Below are 27,922 nucleotides of genomic sequence, written 5' to 3'. Positions count from 1 at the left end.
TCAGGCATGCTCAATCCGTAACCACCTTCTCCAAATTCTGCAACAAATGCCCACACTGGAATAGCAAGTAGGTATCAGATGAAAACACAAAACAATGACAACAGTGCATTTTTCAGTAGCCACATCATATTATGTCACTGATGTCAGGTTGAGTTATATTAGTCTGCTTTTTATTATGTTGTGTTATGCCTTTTGACATAATGCAACACACTGTAAGTAACATAAAGTGACCTCCAAGTATAAAAGAGAACACAGATTTTGTCAGATTAGATAGTGGCTATGAATTCCCAGAGAGGGAGGGGTAAATCAGAGAAGGAGAGAAGAAGGTTTGGATTCAGTGTCCTGAACAACAAATGCACAGGACTTAATTAACAGTTAGAGCAGCCCTGGCTGTTTCCAGATAGGTGTATGTATCTCTGCTCAACAGAGAGAGAAGATTCGCAGTGGGATTTGCACTGTTTAATTTATTTAAAATTCTGCAGAGGTATCTGTAATAGCTCGCTCTTTTCTGTACCTGAACTGTAGGAGCTCCACATACAGCGAACATAAGACTAACTTTCCTGAGACTCACCTTGTTGACAGGCTCCAAAATACAGCCGTCAGACCAAACTTAGCTAAGGGGCTTTCTGAGCTGTAAGGTGTCTTCTGTATCAAGGATTTAATCAGCTGCTAAGAAAACTACTGTAGGGAGAAAGGAAAGGGAATCATCATGGCTCTGAAAAGAAGGGGAGAGCCTCATTAATTTAAGGTGATTAAGGAAAAGCGGGTGGTTCAAGGGAAATTGCTAATTTTCTCTGAATGACTTGAAATCCACCTCAGCTTAGTAGTACTTGCTGGTGGCTTTGCTGGAATAAGCTGGTATTCTCGCTTTAGTGCCTATTTGAGAGGGACTTGGCCTATACTGCTGATCCATGGTTTGCATACCTGCCAGGATTTGCAAGACAACGCTTCAGTTTGCTGCTTTGCTTTTAATTCCTATTTATACTTGGATAAATTACTGAGTATACCTGTTCCCCACCTGTAGAATAAATGAACACCTGTGACTTAGAGGATGTTAGGAGCACGTAGCAATAAGAAAACAGATGACATGACCAGAGAACGGCAGTAGTTGGCAATTCCACAAGGTACAGTTTGTCAGAGTGCAGAGTGCCAGGATGGGGCTCACATGAATCCTGTTTTTACATAAGGACTGGCCTTGTCTTTACCCTCAGCACCAAATTAGGTGCCAGCAAAGAGATCAAGCCTGGTCAGTGCATAGGAAGTGGAGTCTTTTGGTATGAAGGCTGGGACACATCTCTTCTAAAGGTTTGGGTTGTCCCTACCTATTGGCAGGATGTGGAAAGTTTCAGTTCCTAAATATGATTAATTGTCACATATCTTCTTTTGAAGGCATGCCACTCAGAGACGTGAAGGAAAACAATCTGTGCACAGAAGTGTAATGTTGTGGTATGAAGTTGGTCTCAAAACTCAGTCTGCAACAGCCGGAATCCTTACAAAGGTACTTACACATTTCCTATGTAACATATTCAGCATTAGTGGCTTTTTTCTGTCCGCACTGAACTAGGAGAAGAGGGCACATTCCATTTGGCATCCTCTCTAGCATCTCATCTCACTGCAAGAATTGTCACCAAGTCCCTGTCATCTGCATCTTTTTAGACAATGAATGTTGTATGGATCAGAAACATTTTCATGATCAGTCTCAAAGATGGAAGTTGCAAAGGCACCTGAATACATTTGGTATGCTCTTCCTGAGCAGTAATAGATGTGGAATCTTACTTAAAAAGGTAGTTTAAGATTAAAATTTAATATTGCTACCAGGAATAGAGTGTAGCATTTTGTGTGAAAAAGGTGCATGGATGAGCAGATAGAAGAGCGCATGGTATCAGAATCCAATGTCACATGCGTTCTCTTTATCATTTCTCCATCTATAAATGCAGTATAAATTAATATCTACTTAATTTCCAGGCAACATTCCTTTGTGTATGAGATGCTGTCCTTGTTCATTAGGCTATTAAATATTAGAGAATTAGCAGTTACTACTCGTGAACAGTGTGCAATAACCAGCTCTGCTCTCCATCCTGCAAAGAGATCTGCGCAATCAGACCCCTGTGACACTGACATCCACAGTGCTCTGCATGACTGCAGAGATCTACCTTTAAGTATCATTTTGCAGCATCACAGAGTCCAGAATTAAACAGGAAACATTCTGGTGAGTATTGTTAAGTTCATAAAGCAAGCTGTTACCCTATACTTGATAAGCTCAAAAAAGAAAGCTGTTAACTGTGGTAGGACATCAAACCTTGCTTATGGCCAGACAGACACAGAGACTCATCACTGGAAAATCTCACTGAGATTTGCAGCCAGGCTGGATCTCAGGAGACTTCCTATTATTATTTTCTTCAGTAATAAATCATTATGTTTTCTCCTTCACAGCACAGAGAGTTCAAATAGACCTGTCCCTGTGACAATCTGATTCTCTGAAGGAGTGTCCTGTTCTGTTGAGTCATGTGAGAGGAAAATACAAAGAAGTAGAAAGACAGATCAAAAAGGGGTAGCAGAAAGGGCCCTGGAGGCAGACTTAAGTTTGGTATTTAATATTTCAGGTAAAATATTCACTTAGCATCAATTATCTTGTTGGGTTCTTTTTTTTTTTTTTTTTTCCAAATGAAATTGCCTTCTGAATCAGCCAGCTCTCTAATTACCAGATTGAATGATTGAAATTTTTAGGGCAATTAAATTCAAGCCTTTCTTTTTCAGTCCTTATATTATTCCCCCCTTCTCTCCCTCCCCTCTCCAGTCTGGAGCCTTTCTATAATTTGGAGGCAGTTGCAGAAGCAAGCAGACCTTTAAAGTCAAGATGTATGTCTCCCTTAATTCCTCTGTGGATTTGTTTTATAGACTAAGCAGAGAGGGTTCTGGTCTCTCAGGACACGTGCATTACAAACACACAGTATTGTGTGGATTTCATCCTAACATGTCATGTCATTTAAAAACAGCTTGGAAGAATTCATTTAATATAAAAATTCTGTGAAATGACAAAGATCAATGTAGAAAATACATGCACTATTGGAAAATGCCTGCAGATCAAGCTAGAAAACTAAGGAGCAAATTGATGATGATAATGATGATTGATGATATACTAGATAAGAGAAAACAAAACTCCCAAAGAAACAGTACAAAGCCTCTGTTAACAGAACTGTTACGACAAACTCATGAAATGGCTGGATGAAAAGATAAGTATTCTTCCAAAAAAGGACACAAAATTCACAGGATGGAATCCTGGGCCCAGTGAACTCAGTGACAAAGCTGCTGCTCCTTCGGCTGTCTTGTTAGGGTTAGAGCACTGATCCTGCAAAACAATTAAACATATTCTTAAATGTGAGTGTGTGAGCTATTCTGTTCATTTCAGTGGATCTATTCCTCCATTATAGTTAAGCGGACGCTTAACAGCTTTGATGAATCAGGATCTAACCCAGTGAACATGATAAGTCTTTATCACAATGGACCTTTGAAATTATGTGAGATTTTCCTCAAAAACCTTACTTTGACTTTTTCAGATTAGCAAACTCCATCTAGTATACAAATCTGGGTCTGCTATCCAGCAGGCCGTTGAAGGCTTGTGGACTGAGGGATTTATTTTTGTGCTGTGTTATACTAGGTATTGGTATAATGTCACTGAAGTCAGAATGATGAACAGGAAGCTAACTTCCAACTTGTATCCACGACAATTTTGCTAAAGCCAGATGAATCGTATTCTGCTTATTTATTACTTACTTATCCCTGTAGGTGTTCGAGGTACTTCACAACAGCTAAAATAGTCCTTGCCCTGAAGAGCATGCAGTCACATCTAAGATTAGAGATGACAGCACTGCAAGGGGCTGGACCTGGAGAAGGAACAAGGTCCTTGTTCAACTAGATACTTAAACGAATGTTGTCTGTCCCAAAGTTCAGTCGACTGGTTAAGCACTTTCGTGGCTCAAGGTTAGCGTGACTGATGTAGACACGTATTTCAGATGATAGTGTATGTTCCTGAAAAACGTATTGTTACTGCTGATTTTAATGCAGCGGTGTTCCTGTGATACTCTCGCAGACGCAGATTAGACCTTTAGGAAATATGATTTCATGTCCTTGGAATTATGCATTTTGTACTGGTTAATGTTTTGGCCCATTGTGATAATGCCAAACATGATTTATGAATCAGGTGGAATGTGTATGCATTAACGCCCATGAGCATTCCTTGGGAGACACAGTCCTTGTGGTTCCTATGCTGCCTTCTGTTTTCTCCTGCTTTCAACACCATATTCATTGCTACACATCTCTTTTTTCATGCTTGGAAGTCCACGAGTCTCCATCAGTTTGCAGTAGCTTGAGGTCTGGCCCCAGACTTTGGGCATGTATGATAGATTCAGGGAAAACAGAGCTGATCTGAGTCACTTTATTGGTATCTGCAGAGCAGTGCTTTTCGGGCATAATTCCCAGTTATAGATACACCTATGCAGAACCTCAGTCATTTTTCTGGAGCTTTGAATGCATGTGCCAGACTGGAACTACCAAACATCTCAGTGGCTGGGATTTATTGCTAGTTTCCTCTGCATTTTCTCAAGGAGTGTGTTTCTCTTTCTGCTTTTTCAGGATGCCATGTCCACTTAAAATCTTCTTAGTGCATGCCCTGTGTTCATTATTTAGAAGTACATGGGAAAGCCCCTTCAGCTCTAGCTTATTGTGAGTGCTGTACAACTGTATCCCAACTGCCTACTATACTTATCTACTGCATTATTTCTGTGAAAGCAAAAGCCGTGCATGGAACAGATGCTTGGAATGGTATTGGGATCCAATTACTGCACTTTTCCAACCTTACATCTATTGTCTAAACTTGGAACAGGCATATTTTTATTCCTTGGTGACACTATATAAAGAGACAATTGGCATTGTGTTTGCTGGCTGACTAGTTGGCAGAGAAGGGGTGGAAGGAGCAGCAGCAGTATGGTAGGTTCTATTCTTTCCCATGTCTGTCTGTTTACCTCCGTTTGTATTTATTTCTGACTCCAACAGTTCAAACAAAGCAGTAATGACCACACTGGACCCCATGAAATCTCATAGTTAGTATCACATCCAGAATGGAGATACATCCCACAGACCGAGCTGTGAACTTCCAGGGACTTTTCTGCATGTGTTTAACCAATGAGTAAGGTAGGAAACACAGATGTACTTGCTGAAGGGAAGAGCTCGTGCATCTGTTTCCAAGACACTAGGGCAGCAGTGACTGGCACGGCTGGTGTTAATTAGTGCTACGGTCTGCTATGGTGTGATGGGGAGTGAGGGAAAGGGATATCTCTATAACTCTAACTGTATTGCTCTTGAGACAGTGGGGAGAAGTAGGAAGTACTGCAGAAATTTCTGTGTCTTGTCTTTGCCCTGCTCACTGTTGGCTTTTAGCTCTGGGACTCCAACAGCCACCTCTGCACCAAAGGTGCACTTGATGTGATTCCAAGAAGCAAAGAAGAACTGCCTAAGGAGTAGCAGGCAGATTGGGCTCTATCTTTGTCTTCTGCAAATTTGGAAGAATGACTACAACAATATTCTAAAAAAACCAAAAAGCGGGTCATTTTCTCTTTCCTTATTTTTCTCCTTCTCACAGGTCCTTTTCAGGCTGCCCAGTGGCTCCCTGGGGCTATGGAATATTTGATTCTGGAGAACACTGGGGAGGGAGTTGTATATGAAAAGCTTAGTTCAAACCTGATCCCATTTAAGCAGGTGATGAATGTGATCCAAGTGCTGTTCTGAGCAGGATAAAACCACATTCAAAGTCACTTCTAAAATCCACGCACAAAACTAGGTTCTAGTTTCAGCCAGCGCAAGCCCAGTGTCAGTGGTTTCACACTGAGCATGCAAGCCACTAATCATGTTCTTCACCACTGTTTTAGAAGTGAGCAGTGCCTTGCGCTGATTATGCCTCTTCATCTGTGGGTTTACAGGTTTCCCTTTAATCAGCTTCACTAAAGTCTAAGGAAGCCCTTTTGAGGGGTGGGTGGCAAGTGCTGGGTCTTAAATTTTCTTTTTCCCCTCTCTCAAAATTTTATTTACCAATTTTCTTCCCTCCTATTTAGTACAATGATACACCACACTCTATGTCTGAAGATATTTCAGGACATTGTGTGGTGAAATTGCTTAAGTTAGATGTGAAAATACACTGAGAGACTAATCTGTCTGCTTGCTCCCAGTTCAACTGGATTCTTGGTGGAGGTTCTTTTCATTGTGCCTTTTGTTTTGGGAAAATATCTTCTGAGGTACCTTACTATACAGGGAGACATGAAACAGATTTAAAATGGAAAGAAAAAATAGCCTTAATGAAAGAAAGCTGAAGAATATCTTTACATAAGGAAGTGATCATTTTTTATTAATCAGAGGGAAATGTATATGTAATTATGCTAGATGAACTCTGTGGGGAGGTTTTTTTCTCTCTTTATGATGTCTTAAGGGATTTATAAATATTACAGAGGTTTTATAGCATCATAATATTTCAGATGTGCAGTAAAGCTACTTTCAAAGGATTAGTGCAGACAAAGCAGCATAGTAAAAAATAATTACAAGTCAGCCAGTGCTACTAGGCTCTGACATACAGGGCTGATGAGAGTGAGAGAGGCAGGGTTCAGGGAGATAATTTTTCTAACAAGAGCAGACCACACAAGTGCTGTGGAATGGAGTTCTGAGAACTGTCTACGGCTCTCCGTTAATTCCCGGGAATTTCAGTGAAGTCGGGTCTGTGATGTCTCCCCGCATGCTCTGTGCTGATGGAGAGAAGGAAGGGAAGAAGAGAGGTGGAAGGAAGGAGAGGGAAGCCTTTTTCTTATTCCCAAAACATCCCTGTGTTTATTCAGTTCAAGTGACACCTTGTAGCAAATTCTGTATGCTGAAGGGAACTGCGTACCCAAAAATAGATTGCATTCTGATCAAATGTGTTTTGCAGCCTGCTTAACTGTCTGGAATGTACCACCTGTACTGAAACAAGTACTGACCTCAGTGGAGCAATGCTGATTTCAGTAGCTGAAAATGTGGCCAGTTGTTTAACCGTTGAAGTGTTTGTGTCTGCTTCTGCGTATGCATGTACGTGTACATAGGTGTGTGTCTGCGAGCACAGAGGACTGGGTACGTAGTCAGGGACTGTTCATCTGTTTATGTGAAGCAGGAGGATATGTATGTGCCAGAGAAGAAAATTTGTTGGGTGGGGAAAGCAGCTGGTGAATTTTGGGTCGTAGAGGTTGAGCAGTCTGCGGTTGGAGAGGTTATCTGCTGTTCTGAGCTAAGTTTTGGGAGATAATGCATTCTCTCTGTGTATCTGTGCACGAGAAAAAAGGAGACTGTGTTTGGGAAGGGATTTTATGTGGGGCAAAGGAGAATGCTTTAGTGTACGGGAGTGTGAAGCAGGGAGGATGCAGTCCAACAGATTTTTGTATCTAGCAGGGATCAAAGGTGTGTGTGCCTGTGTGGGTGTGTGGGAGGCTGGGGCTACATATAAAATGGAGTGAGGATGAGAAGGGAGGGATCTGTTTGTGAGTGTGGAGTAGGTAATAAAAAGATCTTCTGTTTCTCAGTTCTGATAACGTGGGTTTTTATTTGAATGATCTGAGGCTGTTGCCTGTTTGAAATGCAAATTGTGCCCTTAGAGCAGTTTATGTTGCTTGCTCCTCTAGACTGTTCCCTCAAAGGCATGCACTTGGGTTGGCCTTATGCTGCTCACCTGCCATGAAAAGTACCTAAACCACGCTAAAAAAGGGTGGCTTGTTCATAGCTGGGATCTCTGGTGCAGATGCAGCGTAAATTATCTCAGCAGAGCAATCTTGTGAGACAATAATCAACAAAAATCCTGTGCAGTGCTGCAAAAATCCCTTGGATGGGCCTGAGAGGTAACTTTTGATTCAGAAGTTGGATTCAATGATAGCAAAAATTCAAAGACAGGAAATGTCAGCACTGAGATCCCAGAGTGGATGAAAAACAAGGAGAGAGTGTGATGGATGAAAAAGTAATAGTAACTCAGAGTTAACATCATACTGTGTATCACAGTAGGGGACAGAATCTGAGCAAGATGATGGATGATTCTGTCTTTTCTGTAGTCACGGATGTAGTTGCAGAGGAAGGAAGTATAAAATGTGAAACAGTGCAATTTAAAGCTGCTAGTATCTTACGTCTAGTTTGCCCTGGGCTGAATGAACACATAAGGGTACAAGACAACAGAATCAGGCTCTTAATAGCGATTGCCGCTGTTTTTCTCTGAAGAACTCCCTCCCAGGAGACCTGCTTATCCATTGGTGTCTTCTCTGGTAAAAAAAATTAAAAGAAGACACAATAAGTTGCTGAGTTGGGAAGTGGTTTTGCTTGTGTTTTGACTTTGGCTGTCAGGAATATCAAACTCTGTCATCTTCAGTTATTAAGAGTATTTTCTGGGTGTTTTAAGGCATGGGGGACCAAGCAGGGAACTGACCTTCCCAAACGAAACCAAAAATGTGGCTTCTGGCAGAGTGCTGCCCATTTTGCCTGAGTGCCTGTGAAGGCATTCTTGCTCTGCAGAAAATGCTGAGTAGAGTTTGGTTACTTCATACTTACTGAAGGGTAGAAGTATGCACCTGAGCAGTCAGTGCAGAGTAGCACCAGTAATGGAGCTGAACCTTTGTTTATCTTGCAGCAACTTGTCTGTTTTACCATACTTTTCTGGGTTGTATGCAGAATTCATTGAGGGGCTGAAATGATAAAGTTCTGCAATAATCCAGTGTCACTTCCTTTGTATCTCATGTGTCATGAACCTGCCCTAGTACCAGCCTTTTATGAATTTATCAGGGTAAAAACCACCTCACATTCTGAAGTAAGAACTAAGTATTTTCAGCTTCTTCCTCCTTTGCATGTAGAGATATAAACTGATTCCCTGCCCTTCTTCTTCTAGGTCACCCCGAAATCAGAGATTTTTTCACTCTGATTCACTTGAATATACATCCTCCTCCTGCCCCACAACATACAAAAAATCAATCCCTATTCTTATATCCAGAGAGGTGAAGGCAGCACACACTCATTATTTCTGCCTACCTGTGTCACTGCACTATCCTTGTTCTCTCTGGCTCCCTGAGACTGCCAGAGAGGAAAAACATAAAGAACTTCAGTGAAGGAAACTCAACTCATGGCAAATGCCTGGTTCAACAGTTTTCTTGGGACCAGATTTTGGTATGGCTCTATTTTTTCATTTAAATCTTCTAAACCAAACCAAACCAAACAAAAAAAAAACCAACCCCAAACCCTTTAAAATCCAGGCTAATTGAGAGAGTGTTAACACTAGTAAGACAAATGAGTGATATGCGACAAGCCTGTGGTTTCTCTTCTAAAGTGAAGTGTTGTTTTCTTCACAATAGGATGATTAATACACTCAGGCAGGAATATTAATAGGCTTGTTCAGTTGTTGCAACATTCTTCCCACTGCTGTGCTATTGAGGCCTTGGAATCCGAGCCCAGGGGACCCTCAGCTCTTCAGTTTCTCATCTGGCATGTTTTGTATGTCAGTCTCAGAGCACATGTTGCAAAGATAGAGCAGCTATCTTTGCAAAGTGCAGCTTGGCACACTTTGCATTTTACAAATGGGGAAATCAAGGCAGACAGAAGTGATGTGTCAGTCACCCACTTGATCCTCTGTAGGTCACCTACTAAATCCTTGGCAGTTTAGAAACCATATGTTTGCTCAGTTCTGTATTGTTATTTTTACTATGCCATTCTTTCAGAGAGATACTTGAGAGTCAGAATCCTGATTCTATTAATTGAAAAATTCTGGAGGGTTTGTAGTTTTCAGACAGCAGCACAGACCTATTTCTATGCTCCTAGAGCTGTCTTTTAAATTGACTTACCCACCAGAAAGACAGTGACAATGTACTGTATTTTGTTCCTCCTCTACCTACTTATCTCTCAGTCTTCCTCTTCATAGAGCCTGCCTACCCACCAGTCATGCAAAATCAAGGTGCAGATTCTTTCTGTGATCATGAATTTCTTAGCCTTTCAGAGCAGATGAGTCATTCCCAATACTGCATATGCAACAAACAGGAGACTGATAATCCAAGATGCTCTATACGTTTAATGCCAAAAGACTTAGCTTGAAACTGGTGATGGAAAGCCATTGCCATCCAACAGCTGTTCTTTGGCCCCTGTGAAATGTGTTGGTGGTCTCAGCCCCATTCCACAAGTGAGCAGATCATAAATAGGATCCACACCCAGAGCTTCAGCAGAAAAACTAAAGATAGATTGAGCAACATGGGCACTGATCTCCTTTATCATCACTGGAGTTGACCAACCAGAGAGTAAAATTGAACAAATATGATGCTAGGATGCATTTCTCCTAGTACAGTGATTGTTCTCTGGATAACTGTTCCTCAATATTTTTTACCTTGAATAGGACTTCACTAATGTAAAGAAACTTTTGGATGGTTTTTGTGTTGCTGGTGTGTTTCTAATAGATACTGAGCTACAGCTTTTGGGTTTATCTGATCCTTTCTTATAGCTACAGTCCTTGCTTAAAGCCTTACAGCACAGAGATCCCATTGAACTGAGGAATAATGGAGCTATTGCCAGTGTTTGGCATTTAAAGTTAACAAAATCTGGAGCTGGAGCCCACTGTCCTTCATTGTGGTGCTAGCTTAAAAAGATGCAGATTGTTTGCTGGCATGGGGAATATTTAGCATGCTGAATATTGATGCTGTATTTGGTCACAGCAGAGCAGAGCATGAGCATGGTAAAGCATGTTTCATCTTCGTAAAGACCAGATACGTGAGCACAGGAGAACCAGTTTTACTACCCCATCTGAAAACGCTGAGGCCAGCCTGTGCCCTGTGGTCAGTTCCCCCAGACAGCTTGCAGTACATTCCGCTGGGTAACATCTGCTTTCTTTTTACCTCAGGGAACAAATACATGTAAATACGCAGGATTGTTCTTAATATTTCCATTCGATCTGGAAGTGTTGAAAACCTCCACCAGGCACCTCACGTTACATGGAAGATTGCCCATTACTGTTCAAAATAACACTTATTTCATGTGTAGGAGGAGGAGAGAATCTGTTTATTCCAAAATCAATATTTCTGCATTCATTAAACATTCCACTTATTCATTTTTTTTCCATGCCCGTGGTGGCATTCTATCCTTGTTTTTAACCTCACTACAAATACATTTTTCTTTTAATTTCCATTCCTATTTCCAGATTTCAGTGCTTTGCATTAGCTGATTGAAGTCTGACAGGTCTGGAGTGTGGGTATGTGGGGGAGTGTCTACCACAGCCCTAATTTTCAACCTGGGATCTAAACCAGGGTGGATAAGTGTGGAAATCTGCCTGGCAAATTAAATTGATCAGACAATGTATACTTCAAACAGAGTCAAGTGGGAATATTTCGTTGAGCTGCTCTGCTCCTCAGGATATTTGAAATCAGTATTGAATTTGAACTTTCACAGGCTTTTTTATTTTGATGAAAGGAGACAGTAGAAGTTGCCTTCTGTTTCATGCAGAATAGCCCAAACTAAGTAAGACTAATTTTCCATGACATGAGAACCAGGTGGGACTATGATGATGAAGTTTAAAAGTAAAAATGGTAAAGAAAAAAATAATCTGTCTTGAAGGGAACTCAAAAGGTGATGTAGCTCATTATCCTTCCCCAAGTAAGGATAATGCTGTGGTTAAAACATATCTGTAATCCTTAGGAATCACAGATTTTATTCTTTACTGCAGAACAAGAACTGTATTGTCTTAGGCAAGCTGGCTGGGCCCTTATTTAGAGATATATCATGAAGTCTAGTTCTGACTGATTTTTAGTGATCATTAGATTCTTAGATATCATTGTAGCTCTTTCCCCAGTCTTTCTCCATCTCAGTCTTTAGATACAGAATAGTGTTAAAAGCAGGCCCTCCCTTTTATTTAAGATGATTATCTTGAATATTAAAATTATATGGGCTAGGAAGGCAATGTAGTGTAGTGTCAAGAATATAGACTGTCCTCTAAGTGTAGAAGTGTCCCTGTGTAGGAAGAATCTGTTTAGTCAGTGTTGGTCCAGACAGAGCAGACTTCTGAACATTTCTGTGTGAGTAGGAAATGATATCATTTCCCTTTATAGCTCTTGAACTGAGTCTTCGTGTAGGGCCTCATATTGAGTCTGACTGCCTGGCCCTGCATGGGGACTGGGAAGTGACCTGTAGCCACTTACCTGAATTGTATTTCTTGAGAACAGCAGGTTGGGAATTTTAGCTTACATCTCCAAGTAAGACTATAAGCTTGCATCACTCCTGCCCTAGTACAGAGCTCTGAAAAGCCACTATGAAAGGGGGAGTAGTCTCCTGCATCAAATGGTCTGACACAGGTGACTCTGCCCAAGGAACAGGCAGTTCCTTGGGGAAACAAGCAGTGGACCAGATGTGATATTCAGAGCGACACTTTGGGCCCCTCACCTTTTTTAAGGCAGCACAGTGTCAAGCTGTCCCTGTTTATCTGAGCTGTCAGGTTCCAGGCCAGAGCAAGGAAATGGCAAAAAGCCTCAGTGAGAGATTCATCTGTTACTAAAGCAGTCTTTTTTATCACATTTATATATATATATATGGGATTGAATTGCAAACCTTGTCATAACGAAACACAATGCTCTTGTATTACTTGACTGTATATGTTTTACCTTCTGTTAAAGATGGAACTTGTTTTCATGGGTGCTTAACAGACAAAGTAATACATATCTGATCTTCTTATTTGTATTACAGGCTCCAAAAAAGGCAAAGAAGAAGATAGAAGGTGGTTCCAATGTATTCTCTATGTTTGAACAAACCCAGATCCAGGAGTTCAAAGAGGTTGGTCACTACTCTGCTGTTCTCTATAGTCTCCTGTCATTGCTAATGAATAACATAGGTTTTGTTTGCAATCCTTATTCAATTCTCCATCTGCTTTAATAGAACACACAGTTGTTTTCTGAATCATCTCTGTGGTTTTGGCTGGTATATAATTTTCCTTGTGTGTTTGTTTGTTCTTTCCTTCATTTTTTCTTTCATTCTTTCTTTCCTTCTTTCTGTCTCTCCCCTCACTCTCCTGTTTCAAGCTCTAGACTTATTTGAAAAGCCCCCAAGCCCCCACCCCAAAATAGAGGAAAACTATCATCTCATCCTCTTTAGCCCTGATTTGGGAAAACACTTGAGCACATGTTTAAAGTTAAGTTTAAGTGGTGTTTTAAATACAAATAGTCTTAAGTGAATAGAGATGCCTTATTGAACCAGGGCTTTAATTAGTGGACTGTTCCACAATAGCAATAGAAAATATTCTTCTGTGCCCTTCTAATACTGCCCACAAACTAGAAACAAAAATACTAAGAAGCCCTCATCTGACTTTCTCCATAAATGCCAATAAAACAAAACAACATGTTGAGATTAACTAAGTAAGCATCTTTTAGCTCCCAAAGAATTTGGTATTACCATGCACTGTAGGTCCCTTGACCAGTTACTTGTGAGACAGTAAATCTAATGGGCTGGCATAAAAGCTGAAGCATATTAAAGACAGATGATTTGTTTGATGAGTTTATGCTGTTTTCTGGGTGGACATTCTAGAATATCTGTGAGGCCATCACATTTTGCACTGGTTTGTAATTTTAAATTATTCATTTTCCCCCCATTTTTTGCTAACTCACATCTCTAAAGCCATATCTAATGTGATAAATAGCTACTGTTTCATTTTGTGCATGAGGCTTTCAACTTCACTTTTCATGAGGATTCCCACCAGTAAAGCTCAGTGGTGAATGCGACTGAAAACTCATGCAAAGGATTGTGAATATGTCCCAGGTAAATGAATCGAAAACACTAACTTTTTCCCCACGATTAATGGGAACATGTTTAACACTCTTCTCCCACCTCTTCTCCATATCCTATGAACCTCCAGTTTTACTTTCTTCAAGGACTACTGTTTGAAGATGTACCAACAAAAAGAACTGCTCAGAATGCTATATTTGATCAACTCTAAGTGAGATAATACTAAGAGCATTTCTGGGAGGATGGTGGCAGAATAACAGCAAAAGCATGAGGCATTGGAGTGTCCAGTGAAAACCAACACCATGTTGTGTCTAAAAACTGCATACTTGGGACAAGTATTTCTGAAAAGCTGGTTTTGATCAGAACATTTTTATCTAGAGATTTCAACCAGCTCATTAGAAAATGTTTCAGCACTGCTGTTTTGCTTCCAAATCGGGGGATCACCATTTAAACCAAACCTTCCCAAAAGGAGGGAAAGCAACTCTAAAGAGCCAGGCTTAATTTTTTATGAGATGATGGCTTGGCAGGTAAATGAAGGGTTATGAACATGCATGCTGCAAGTAATCACACGGGCAAACTGGAATGAGAGCAGCGGGGCTTTGTAAGAAACTGGAGGTGAAACTACATGAATATATGTTGATATAATATGATCATGGAAAGAAGTGCACCCTGTAGAGCAGTAGACTTTAAAACTCTGCAAGTTACTGTAGCTGCAATGGACTAGCTGTGTTCTCAGGAGAACGTTGTCTTTTATAATAATACTGAAGTAAGAATAATTCCTGGTCATTGTAAAGATACACTCTCATATTGATGTGCATGTCAGACAGATAACCAGCTTCAGAGACATGCCAGGTTCTACTAATATTCCCCTTAGTATGACCAAGAGAATTTCAGGTCATTAAAATCTTTCTAAATCAATTAAAAGTGTGATGGCAGTGAATAGACAGACATGCAAATAGGTAAATAGATAGATAGGCAGTTAGTTAGCTGGCTTGGTAAATAATGGTCAGAGTACCTAAATTCTGTGTAGGCTGAAAACAGAAAAATAACTGGATTTTTACTATCAAAAGTTAAATTTTGCCTGACAAGAAGTTTTTAAGGTCGACACATCAAGGTCAGTCAGAGCACATAGTACAGTCTGAAGGATACAATTTATTGGAAAGGGAAACAAACTTTGAATAAATAATACTGTGAAACCTACATTTCTCTATAGCTTTGAAAATTCAGCTATCTCTTTATGATGGATCATTTTAAGGCCTAGAAGAAATTGACTTTTGCTTGAGAGATATCTACAGTAATTAAATGTTTTACAGAATATGATAGCTGCACAAAGGAATGAGGTATGGGAAAGGTACAGAACACACAGAGAATCCACTGACTAAATCCTCCCTAACTAAAGCTTCCCTAATTCAAACTTTTATGGGTTAAGGCCTGAATGGCTGGAGCTGCCAGCATTGGCTTCAGCCCAGCTACACGCTGCACTGAGCATTAATTTAGTAAGAAGAAGTTTGGGTGGGTTTAATTAAGCCCCTTGCCAAGATACAGTAATGTGTTGAAAGTGAGGAAAGTGCAAAGATGGGGATGAATCAAAGGAAGTTAAATAGTCTTTTTTTACCACATGATTATAATACCCCCCTTGACTGATATTTGTGATTGTAGCACTGTCCAGTGCAACATGGCAATGGCAATAAATTTTCCTTTTTCTTCCAACAGGCTTTTACCATCATGGATCAGAACAGGGACGGCTTTATTGACAAAGCGGACTTGAGAGACACATTTGCTGCACTAGGTAAACTGGCAGTAATAATTAAATAAAAGAAATGCAGTTTAAATTTCAAGCACACAAGAAAAGTTTGTATTAGAATTACAGTGAGGGAAATAATGAGATACACAGGAGGCAAAAGGAAACCTGTTCAGTTTGATCTTCCTCCTTTATGGTGGTTGCTGTCTTACTACACAGCTCCAGCTGGAAAGTCTCCTAAGCAGCCTGTTTCAGAAGCAAAATGAAGGTCTCTCTGGGACTCACTGGTGGGTGCAACAGAGCTGTGCAGCTGGCAACTCTCCAAAGGCACTGATACCTCCCCTGCAACTATTTCATAAAAAGCCCAGCCAAGCAGGGGTCCATGCCAGGCATTTCTGATTTGCCTCTGAATCCAGGCTTCACAGGCTGCACCTTTTTCATCTAGGAGCCATGCAATATCTACCAATTAATGTGGTTGTCATGCCCTAGCTGTCCCTCTGCCCACACAAAAGGGGACTTCATGTGAGGTTCTGTGCATTTATGTAGGGTAGAATGTGCATGTCATGAGATTAGGTATTGTCCGTTCCATGTGCATCACAATCCTGATAGTATCAAGCAGCTTAAAGCAAATCTTCCCAAGGAAAGGAAAAAATCAAAATGCTCATGATCCCAAACCTGGAGTTATATCCTTGTTGCAACATTGGAGGCTTGAACAGTGATGTAGGCATTTGGGCTTTTGCCATCTGGATCTTATTAAAAAGAGTTTGATAAGAATCTTTAGTGCTCCCTGGGGTGGAATCAGACGCCAGCAGAGTCAGTGCAAAGAGCAGAAGCTCCTGAACTCTTTATTGTGACAACGAAGTTTGCAAACTTTGGCCTGTAGCTACTGTTAGCCTGAAATATTTATTACTTAAGGCCAAGTTCTGATATCTTTCCTGTTCAGTGAAACCCTTCAATGCCTATAAAGTACAGTCACAGCAAATTACCACTCAATTTGAGTAAGGTTGCCAGGGTCTAAATTCTCATCAATAGGACTGCACAAGGATGGGGAAGGGATAGGACTGCACAAGGATGGGGAAGGGATACGATTATTCAACTCATCCATCTGCCCTCTACTCAGAAAGGCATCTCAATATACAAGAGGGCAAAGACTGAGACCTTGGATTCACTTCAGTCACTTTGAACTCTGCTATATTAATATCAGTGGGGCCCATCTTTCACCTGAGGTAAAAAAAAAAAAGAGAAGAAAAAGAAAAACAGTTTACTTGGAAGTCCCTCTTCTTTTGTCCACTGCTGGCCACATCCATACTATTTATCCTTCTTACTCCTTCAGTCACCCTTTGATCTTAGAGCTGACTGTGCCAATTTGTTTTACACTGGGGTATTCTGGAGTTGTGTTCTACCATGTTATTAGCAAAGATGCACAGAGCCCTGAGCTCCCCGGTGGGAGGAGATGAATGGGAATCATTTTTTGAAACACAATTTGTGATTTATTATGAAAAATGATCTCTGCTGCAGGTCGTCTGAATGTCAAGAATGAAGAGCTTGAAAACATGGTGAAGGAGGCGCCAGGTCCTATTAACTTCACTGTCTTCCTTACTATGTTTGGGGAAAAGCTGAAAGGTAAGTACCTTTGGGGGCTTGGAGAGGTATCTGTCAAAGATCCTCAGCATTGAAATATCTCAGCACCTTGCAAATTATAATAATGTATCCACAGAACAATGCTTAAAGGCAAGGAGTGATCTCCATTTTTGCAGACAGAGTTGAAGTATGAAATGGCTAAGGGACGGTCCAGAGGACAATTCAAAGATGTGATTTCAGCTTACATAAGCTAACATGAAAGTGGTAAGTTGAGCTCCAGAAAGTAATGAAATCACAGCAGCCTGGAGCACAGTGCAGATGAGTTATTCACCGTCAGTAGGTTCCTAGGCTGAAATCTGTTGCTCATGCTATAGTGGTATCACTCCCAGTGTTAGGTGATTTCAAAGTATTTTCAGTATTTCTACAAAAGAACTTTCTGCACTCCTTTGGCTCATTATGCAAACATGACCTCTGCACCTTCCTTGCAGTTATAGGGCATGAAGAAGCAACGTGACCTTCACTCATTTGCTGTATTAGTTGTAACCCAGTGCCCAGCCTTGGTTCCACTTGAGGTCAATAGTGATTTTGCCATTGGATGAAGATTTCACTGCATAACTCTTAATGGATTGGATAAATTGAAATAATTTAATCTCAGTGGATTTACAATGATAAGGGAGAGGGATTTTGCCCACTGCCACAGAATATATAGGGATCACTGTAGGGAGTTCAGAAAATGTGGGTACTGAATTTGTTGTGGGAGCTAGTAATTTAGTTTTATGTCTTATACTGTTAATGGCTAGAAACTGCAAGAGAGGGAGCGTGAGGCCAAGAGAAACATCTAGTTAGCTCCCTATATGCATTAGAGATAGGTGGAAGCCTTGACCTTCAAAGAAAGGTTGGCTTTAGCCAAGCACGTTCCAGAAGTTTGTTAAATTAACTAATGAACAGAAAAATGGAAAAAATCCGATCCCATCTTCTTATAAACATTTATTCTATTGTTGCTGGATTCTGGCTTTATATTGCTGAGCACAATTTCAGTGAAGAGCTTTCTATGCTTGGAATAGAAAATAAGAGGTCTGAAAGAAAGAAATAATGCAGCTAGTTCTCAAAGAAATACACCATTGGAACACAGCATGTCTGGGGAGCGTAAGAGATGATGGAGAGGGCTATAGACTGACCTGAGGAGGGGATTTTGTTACCCAGACATCCATCTGTCTTGATCACTGTGGTACCTCCACCTTTACATTCCAGATGACATCTTGCAGAGTAGGTAGTGCCCTTCTCCATAATCTTCCTTCTGGGATATGTGACTGTTTCTTGTGGGATGCCCTGATACCCATCCCTGTCTATTTGTGATGCTTATGGTCACACAGAGCAGGGAAATGAGCTCTTCTTCCTTTCCCCTCTTCCCTCTTGTCCCTTATAATTGCTGAAGTTGGCAAGGAGTCTGGCCCTGCCAATTGTGTGGCCTAAAACCAGAGCCAGCACAGGAAGGTGAATGGTAAAGCGTACCCCTCTTGTCTGCAGGTTTCCTGTTGGCTACTAGCAGAGGAGGAGGGTTTTTTTAATTTCCATTTGGTGAAGGGAAAATCACAGCTGTGCTTGTCATGCCCTTCTGGTTGGGTTTGTCATGCAAAGGAAGCAGAGCCAAAAGACTGCACATTCCCAATCAAAACTAATTGGGATGAAGAGCCTTTGTAGTGCAATTAGAAAGGGAGAAAGGGCTAGAGGAAGTGGATATGGCAATTTTGCAACACTCTTTATTAGCTAAGTACCACTCAGAGAATTTGGTGAAAGGTGCTTTCTAAGTAAAATTTGTTGTGCTATAATTGATTTCTGTCATAAAGGGGAAGCTGGGATTTTCAGGATGAGCTTTAGCTTTATACATTGAGATTATGATGCCAGATGAACAGCTAACAAAACTCAGTTTATGTTAATGCCAACCACATGGAGCTGTTTCTACAGGGAGTCAGAATAATACAATTTGTACAGAAAACAGAGATGCCGCACATCAAAGAAACCACTTTATTTACCAGCTAATCAATAAAGAATGCCTGCTGCATTGCTTCTCTTCAAAGCCAAAGTCCAAGGATATGACAGAGTAGAAAATGTAAAACACAGTAAGGAAAAAAATCCCCCACACAGTGGTGACTACTTAAAATGCAGACCTTTCCTCGGTGCTGGAAGACGTTTCTCTTCATGGGACAATCAAAACACTCATTAAATACCAATGTGCTTTGTATTGATCACATATTCATTGCAGTTTGAACACATTGCCTACAGCTTTGCAAAAAAATATACATGACCAGTGTGTGACAAGAAGGACACCATATAGCCTTAGGTTTATTCACTATTGTATCCACTAAGATACTGCTACTAATCCTTGTGAAACCTTTTAAACAAAGAAAACTAAGAAGGCATCAGGAGTGTGTGCAGCCGTTAGAGCAGGGAACCTCGACTGGGTTCTATTCTGGTTCTATCTCTGCCAAACTTTGAAACTGCAATTCTTCATGTTATTACCTTTTTTAAATCATGTTTTCAACATTTTAGCATCCCAAGTAGCTTCATTTGTCCATGGGTCAGTCTGCCTGCTTGTAAATTTGCTTTCCTACAGTTATAAATAATTTGTATTATATATACTACCATAATATTTTGAAATACTGGGCAATAGTCAGAAGCAGAGTATATAGCATATCCTTTGGTGTGGGTGAAGCTGACTGTGAGTACACTCAGAATCTGCAGTATTACGGAATAATCAGAAACCCCAGCCAAGATCAAGGCGCTGTGAAAGCTAGTCCCTGACCCAAATTTTTTCCAGTCTAAATAGATGGGACAGATAAAGGATGGAAGGAAGACTATTACTATCATTTTACTGCTGGGAATAGAAGATCAGGGAAATTGAAGTCATAGCAGAAGTCTGAGGCCCAGCTAAGAGCAGAAGCAAAATCTTGGAGCCGTAGTCTAGTGCTTTAAGCCATCCGTTTCTGTAAGTAACACTTAATGAGGAGACACTTAAGTGGAAACGCACTACAGAACGTAAGTGCAGATCACCATTTTACATTGATCATCCTGTTTCCATTGCGTTCCACTGACATTCTGATTTTATGATGAGCTCCATTTCCTTTAGTGAGGGAAATAACAACCTTTCTATATAGTGAAGAACAAGTAACATCAAAAAGTGTTTTTACAAGGAACGTACAGTACAAGATTAAAGGAAGCCAGTGAGGGAAACAGTTTGTTATATTTTCATTTCTGAAAGCCACTAATCCTCTGGGTACTGATATTGGAGACCAGTTCCTGGAAGTTTTCTCTCCTGCAGACATAGAATGGATATGAGTTATTATTTTTAAGCTTCTGAGCATTGAACTATTCACCTCTATTGTTTATCTGACATGACAAATGCTGCCGACTTAAGGAACCTTCAAACCTACAGCTGCAGAATTCTCTATTTTGCACTGTTTTCAAGTGAATGCAATTACTTAGCGAGTATTTGGCAACTATAGAAATACATCCAGGCTTCTAAATTATATTTCATTAATTTTAGGCACGGACCCAGAAGAAACCATTCTGAATGCTTTTAAGATTTTTGACCCAGAAGGAAAAGGCCACATAAAGGCAGACTAGTAAGTTTATTTCAAATCCTTTTAAAAGAATAATAATAACAATAATAATAATAATTGCACAAGTTTAAAGAACTGCTTAAAAGCTATATTTTTTATAGTATTTTAAGAGACAGAGGGACTGTCAGGCAGACAAACATTAGGTTTGTAAGCCAAAGTTAAAAGACTGGACTATTGTATTAATGTATTTGTATACCAAAAGGAGATGTTATTGTCTTCAGACATTGTAAGAGGCAACGGAAATATAATCACATGTAGGCCATTAGATAGCCTTTTTTGAAGGTCTGGATATAAATCAACACATGACTCTTTGTAGATTAACTCCATATGTAAAATTAAAATGAATGTCTGGTGCCTAACTCTCAGAGTGCTTGACTAAAATGGGGAAGCTAGTCCTCTTTTAAAAACATGATCAGTTTAATTAACTCCGGGACATGGTTTTTGTGAGGACATTTTCCTTGTTATGTGTTTACCGTTTGAGCCTTCTGCTTCTAGACAATAATTTTCTGTAAAATTCCACTAGATATGGTGGGAGCCAAACCAAATAATACTATTAATAATGTGGAAATTATTGTCAATATGGGTATTTTTTAAACAAGGAGGCAGGACCTAATTTGTATTCATAACCTGTTACACCAACAAAGCAAGGCAAAAGGACTTTAAGTGCTAATTGCACCAATGTAAATCCTCCTTGCACTGCCACAATGGTGTAAGCAGGCCTTCAGGCAAATAAGAGAAATGATATCAAATCAGGGCAGTGGATGAGGAGGTCTGAGCGATGGCTCCAGTGAAATGCTTTATGTGCCTAGATTTATTCATATGCTTAAATTCCTTGGTGGATTTGGGATCTATAGTTTTACTGCAGCAGCCATTTCAGGTAGGTTTTATAAAGCCTAACATGTACAGGAAATTTATTAGGGAACCATGAGTTACAAAATCGTATTTGCAGCAATTAATTCTGCTAATGTTTTGATAAGGTAAATGAAAACTAAACCTCTTACCAGAACCTCTAAGGTGGAGTTTTCCATGACATTATCTAAAATTATTGATGTCTCATGAAAGTTAGTTGAAAATACAAAATTCACGTACAATATTTGTTTCCATTACCAATATGCTTTTCTATGACAGTACCCCAGTGGATATGAGAGTTCTATTATGGTACTCGATAGGCAAAATAAAAGCAAAGAGACAATCTTTTCACTAAAGAACTTCCAAATTAATTAAAACACAACAAGTGGATGTAGCAAACAATCAGAAGGAGCAGAGGGTTAACAGTTATCCTGATTGTTTTGGGGTTAACATTATCCAAACATCTTGGGAAGAACAGTCAGAGAAACACATCAGAACTGACTCAAACAATCAGAATAAAATGTAGCCTGTTGCCAAATAGGCCAGATCACGCGGTAGTGAAATCACAACCATGAAATACAACCTTCTGATAATACAAAACCCATGAAATGTTATATTTCCCACCACTAGCTGTAACAATATACTGCATACAAAATCTGCAGCTTGCAACTCTGTGTCCAGTTCTACATTCCTTGGATGCTGGAAGCCAGTTGGAGTTTGGGGCAAATTAGGAATGCAGTATCACACTCCAAAATAGAGATGAGAGAGAAATACTTTTATTTTTCCTTGGTGGAAAAGGTCAACCTTGTCCCCACCCCCACTGCACTGCTAACATTAGACAATTGTTTTAGTTCATCACCACAACAGAGCATAATGTTTACTTATTAGACCCGAGGGTAATGTTGATCATTACAGAACAAACCATAAAATCAATTCTGTGAATGTCTTTGAGGTTTAACTTCTATTCATATGCTTCCAAAATTTAGACATTTGAAGGTTTTGAAATAATTTTTATGTTGGCTCATACAGCCATTTCAATATGACAGTTAATGTTAATAAATAATATTTCTCCATATTAAAAAACCCTGGAATGTTTCTCTGCAAAACCAGCCATGTTGACCTTTTAATCAGAACTTCTTTTTATGTTCATGGAGTTAACATCCTTCTGGGGATTTTTATGTCTCTTCCCTCTGCGTGTTTTCACCTCTAGTCTGGAAATGACTCATTTAGTCCATCTGATGGTAGCTGAGATGGAGTCTTCTAACCTTTCCAGAAGCTCCAGGAGTTTATAACTTACTTCCAAATTCAATGACAGACTTTGTTTGTCTGCATCATTATATCACACATAAAATCCTTCCTATAGCATGATGTCAAAAAGAGAAAATGCTTTAGGTCACATTCTCAGCTGGTGTAAACTGGCATAGCGTTTGGAAAGGTTAGATGATTCAGTCCTAAACGCCATTCATTGGACAAAGTGAGTCAGGCCAACATCAACTGTGTCTAATGCTGATGCCAACAAAACTTTTCAGATTTGTACGAGATGAAAATGGATCCAGGGAGTTTACATGCATTCTGGACCTTTGGAGATTAGTTCAGCTGAGCTAATGATGTTTCTCATCATAGTTGTAGAGTGCTGCTCATTTCAACTCACCTGTTTTTCTCCAAGATAGCACTGTAGAAAGGGCAAACCCAGTGGAAAACCAAAATGTTTCACAGATAATTTAAAAAAACGTTTTGAAAATATAAGAATGCAACAAAATATTTGTAACTGTAGAAGGAATTTATGTCAGCCAGGACAAGAGATAACATTTAGACTCCTACGTCAAGGCAAATGGATATTCTTTTTTGTACAGAAGACTGATTGGTGGGTTTTTTTGAGAAGCAAATAGTCTTTAAAAAAAGAAAAGAAGATACACAAAGAAGAAAGTGCATAATCTCCAGCTTTGGAAATTGTGACTGTTCGTTTCCCTATAAAATAAATAATGGAAAATGTGCATAGATCCTTAACTCAGTCCTCCTTCCTTATGAGTGTGCCAGAGCCTACTGGGCTGTGCATCAGAAGATTATAATTAGATATTTGATCTTTTCTCTTCCCCTAAATACTTTAAGCATGTGAATAGAAGACACATAGTGCCCAGATCTCTTTTTAATGTAGTCCTGTTTGCTAATGAAGTTTATTTGTGACTTCTGACAAAATTGCTGTAAGTGCTTCCTTCTATTCACCAAGCTCCTTCCTGTATCACACTTCCTATTTACATTTGCTAATGCTGTTTGCCCCAGTGCACATATATCCAATAATCAATTTATGCTGATGAGAATAATCTCTCTACTCTTGCACCCACTGATCATTTGAGAATTCTACTTCAAAAAATGCAGTCATATAACAAGTGGCCAGGATAACAAAACAGAAACAGCAATATGAGAGACAGAGAGGAAGAAAGATTTTCCTCAGTAAAGACACTGGTAAAGTAACGCAGAAGAAATATATACAATAGCTCAGGCTCTATCTGTGACTTCAGAGTATTTCCCAAAACTTGCATGGATATTTTCACTCTTGTCCTTGTGGGTAAGATCCTTATTCATTACCCAGAAACATCTTTTTTTTTCAGTTTTCCCTTTCTGTCCTTCCAAATGACACTTCCCAATAAGAAAGAGATGCAGAATTGTATAATGCCTCTTATGCAAATGGGATTATGTACCTGTTGTAGCCTTTTACTGGGAAAAAGATGTGTGTCAGAGATATGAGGAAGTACAGTCATAGTTTTGCCATCAAAACTAGACTTTTATCTGTGTAACTTTTCACTCGAGATGCGTGGTGTATGGGAGCAGAAACGAAAGCTTTCCTCTTTTGCCTGAACATCTGCATCCACAGTAGGTGAATTTTGCTCATATGGAAGTGTTCCTGGGCAGGCATGATTTGTATTATAAATAGTTAGTTTAAAATATTCACTTTAAAAAGCAGAAATAAATACTCAGTTTAAAAAGCAGAAAGGGCTTTTTCCAGAAGAGCTATTGCTCTCACTCCCGCAGAGCAAATTCTTCAAAGAAGCAGCCTTTTTTTCAAATCTACAAGCTAAAATAGATTTCTATATTTGTTTCAGCTTTTGTTTTTGTACAACAGACAGCTCATTTGTTATCACAGGTTTATAGTCCATTTTACTGATCTAAAAAAGTCCTGATAATGTATAAATACCTTTGGTAGTAACAAAAGGAGACAAGTCTGCCTCTTCAGTGTGAATGCAAACTCTTTGAGATTAGTATAGGAATTCTTCTACAGGAAGGGGAAATGATTAGTGCAAGTGAAAGGGAGGTTTATGTGATATAACTGAGTTCATACTGGTGGATATTCCAGCACATTGCACATGTGCTGCCCTCAGCACATGAGTAACTGGGTGAAATATAAAGACATTTTATCTAAAAGGGTTAGACTAGAAGCAGTAATCATTCTTTCTGGCTTTTCTATTCACCTATAAACTTAGGTAAAAAAATTACATGCTCAACTGACTTCCCACAATGGGTTTGAAAACAGAGGGTGAATCAGCTGAGAGGCTGTCCCAAAAATATTCTCTTTGATGTAATTGCATAGGATGCAGATTGTGTGTGGGATAAGCTCCTTGTTACAGTGCTGGAACTCCAGATCAAGACGTTGTACCGTGAAATACAAGAGGTCTCATGCAGTTTCACAGTCTCCTCTGGGAATGACTGCATGCAAATAAAAGGATTCTCAGATGATGATTTGGAATAGTTGTTGGAGTTCTCTTTCAAGTCCTCTTTCTCATTTCATGCTCTGTTCCTTTCATCCTCAGATTTTACAGAAAATATTCTGTCTTTTAGTTTTGTTAACTGATCCAAACTTTAAACAGCAAGTGAGAAAACCTACCATTTTAGGTTAAGATAAGCATACAAAATTGCTGTATTTCAATTAGCGTAATAACCTTAAACAATTTTAAACCTCTATAAAATGTCACAAAAGCAAAATAAGTTGGCAGAGCAAGGCATTGACACTGATGGGTGCCCGCAGAAAATCTCTTACAATATCATGTAAGGATTAACAGCTCTAATTTATGCGGTCACACAGATTTTCTTTCACGCAACTTCAGGAGGGATCTTGCCATCTGAATTGTCATGTGCCATTATCACCCTTTAATCAGGTTATTTCATTTTATTTGAACAGCATCAAAGAAATGCTTATGACACAGGCAGACCGGTTCAGTCAAGAAGAGGTAAGGACCTTCTTCTTTATTCAAAATAGGAATCTATCTCCATCTACTATTCAGCAATAAGCATTTGCCCCTCTTTAAATGCATGAATTCAGCTGAAATCCAGACTGAGAGAAGGTTGATGCCAGCTCTAGCAATTAGGAACAATTCAGTGCATCTCGTCTGAATAACTCCATGGCTAAATCAAAGTCAAACAGATTCTTTGGACTTCCATCCAAGTGTAAGCGTGGCCTATCTCTTGCTGTTCCTTCCTGTGGTGAGCTGGGCAATGAATTTACTAGAGTTCAAGTGGGTTTGGGTGGGGACGGTGATCTGGTTTCCATTTCTGTGAGAGTTATTTTGTTTGAAATCTGAAATGAGTTTTGAAATGAGGTACCGAGTTTGTGGTTTGTGTGAGACTGAACATGGATTCTGCTGGCTAGGAGGAATTTAGAGGGACTTATTTTCAGAAGAGGAGATTGAGTGGAGTTGGTTCGTGGCAAGAGCAGACTGGAGTGCAGACTGTAGTACATTATTTGGCCAGGGCTTACCTGGATTTCAGGGAGAGCTCTTTTCAACAGGGAACTTGTTGGGATTCTAGCAGGACTGTATTAACTAGTTGTGTCCTAATTCCTTCTTCAGTTTTACTGAAGCTAAGGAAAAATTTTCTGTAGTGGTTAACGGGTCAAGGCAGAAGGAGCTGAACTGGGCTGAAAATGAAAAGCAGTACATGTTGCTGTCCCACAGTCCTATGTTTGTAACACTTATCTCCTGTTTGCTTGGCAGATCAAACAGATGTTCGCTGCTTTCCCTCCAGATGTCTCTGGTAATCTGGACTATAAGAACCTCTGTTACGTTATCACCCATGGTGAAGAGAAAGACTAAAAGGAAAGAGATGAGCTTCTCCTGAGATGATGCACCAAGTTATTTCATAATGCTTTTGTGTGCAATACAAAGGGCTAAACATTCAGTATGTGAAGCCATGTGGTCATCAGAAGAGAACCAATAAAACAATTGAAATTAGATTAAAGTTATTTAATGCTCCTGTTTTTATAAAAGATGAAAATACCAATTTTGTGAGCTTTTTCCCATCCTTTTTTTTTTTTTTTTTTCTGTCAGTGGTTTGAAATGGAATTTTCTTGATGAACTGGTGCTTTCGTGATTTATTGACAATCCTAATGTTCACCAGATGGTCCACTGGGCACTGCAGTGTTGCTTAACCTCTTGTCTTTTATACATAAGCTCCATGTATTAATTGAGAAATCCTCTAACTTATTGCACCAGGAAGAGTATTTGGTAAATTGAATTCTGTTCCATTTCACAGCCCCTAGCAATGAAAGTGTAAATAAAACAATCTGAAGGTCTTGTGAATATGCAATATGCCCTCTCCATCTCAGTGATGTGGCTAGTTTCATAAGCCACTTGACTCATTTGCTTTGGTGCAAAAGAACAGAAGTGGAATAGTGGCTATTTTTCTCATAGTAGAATGTGCCTAGGTGCACTTAGAAACCAATAATAACAAATTACCCCCTTCAGAGGTACCTTTATTATATGTAGGAGGTTGTACAAATAACAGTAATGCCTGGTCTTTCACCTGTTGGTTATTAGCCTTGTTTTACGGGTGAGGCACACACTGGAAGGGTTTGTTTTGCCAAAGGTCATCGAAAGTCTAGGGACAAGGACGAGAAAAGAACTTAGGAACTGTAGCCCGGCATTACTCATGAAAGTAGACTACATCTCATTTTTATAATTGAAGATCAGTGTAGTTTCTAAAATGGGCTACAGTTTCTTGTATTTGGACTTCTAGGAACTGGACATATTCTGCCTATGTGGAATATTGCGTGAATACTTCCTGCGTGGGAGTCAGAAGGATGCTGCAGCCAAAGTGAAACAGGCTTCTGCTGTTTTAACAACTAATGAAAATGGTTTCCTTTTGCATCAGCGTTGTTGGCACCACAGTCACATAGACATTGAGATGAAGTAAAAAGCCACTTATTTTCTGTTTCCATTATCTTAGCCTTTGTAGAAAGAGGATTTGAGGGCAAGGTGTCAAACTCTGCCCTCATCAGGAGGGGCAGAAATTACATGAAAAAGCTGCACGACTCAGGGATGTGACATTCATCCCCCACCTGCATTTTCTGTTG

At 39.7% G+C, this 27,922-nt stretch overlaps 1 protein-coding gene across 3 annotated transcripts; it reads left to right on the top strand.

The window, feature by feature from the left end:
* MYL10 (myosin light chain 10) lies at positions 1-26,808 on the top strand. 3 transcript variants are annotated; one of them, XM_074844992.1, is made up of 8 exons: positions 1-67; positions 1,390-1,498; positions 12,757-12,843; positions 15,502-15,577; positions 17,048-17,152; positions 20,655-20,733; positions 25,754-25,802; positions 26,565-26,808. In XM_074844992.1, exons 2-8 carry the CDS (start codon positions 1,439-1,441, stop codon positions 26,661-26,663), a joined length of 555 nt encoding a protein of 184 aa, XP_074701093.1. In that variant the 5' UTR covers positions 1-67; positions 1,390-1,438; the 3' UTR covers positions 26,664-26,808. The 3 variants fall into 3 exon arrangements, with proteins under 3 accessions (XP_074701093.1, XP_074701095.1, XP_074701094.1); XM_074844994.1 differs by lacking the exon at positions 1-67 and adding an exon at positions 2,087-2,209; XM_074844993.1 differs by lacking the exons at positions 1-67; positions 1,390-1,498 and adding an exon at positions 4,965-4,986.
* The last annotated feature ends 1,114 nt before the right edge of the window (positions 26,809-27,922 follow it).

Source organism: Strix aluco, chromosome 19 (assembly GCF_031877795.1).
Source record: "Strix aluco isolate bStrAlu1 chromosome 19, bStrAlu1.hap1, whole genome shotgun sequence".
NCBI lineage: Eukaryota > Metazoa > Chordata > Aves > Strigiformes > Strigidae > Strix > Strix aluco.
Note: the sequence above shows the minus strand (reverse complement) of the source record. Positions and strands in the feature narration are given on the sequence as shown.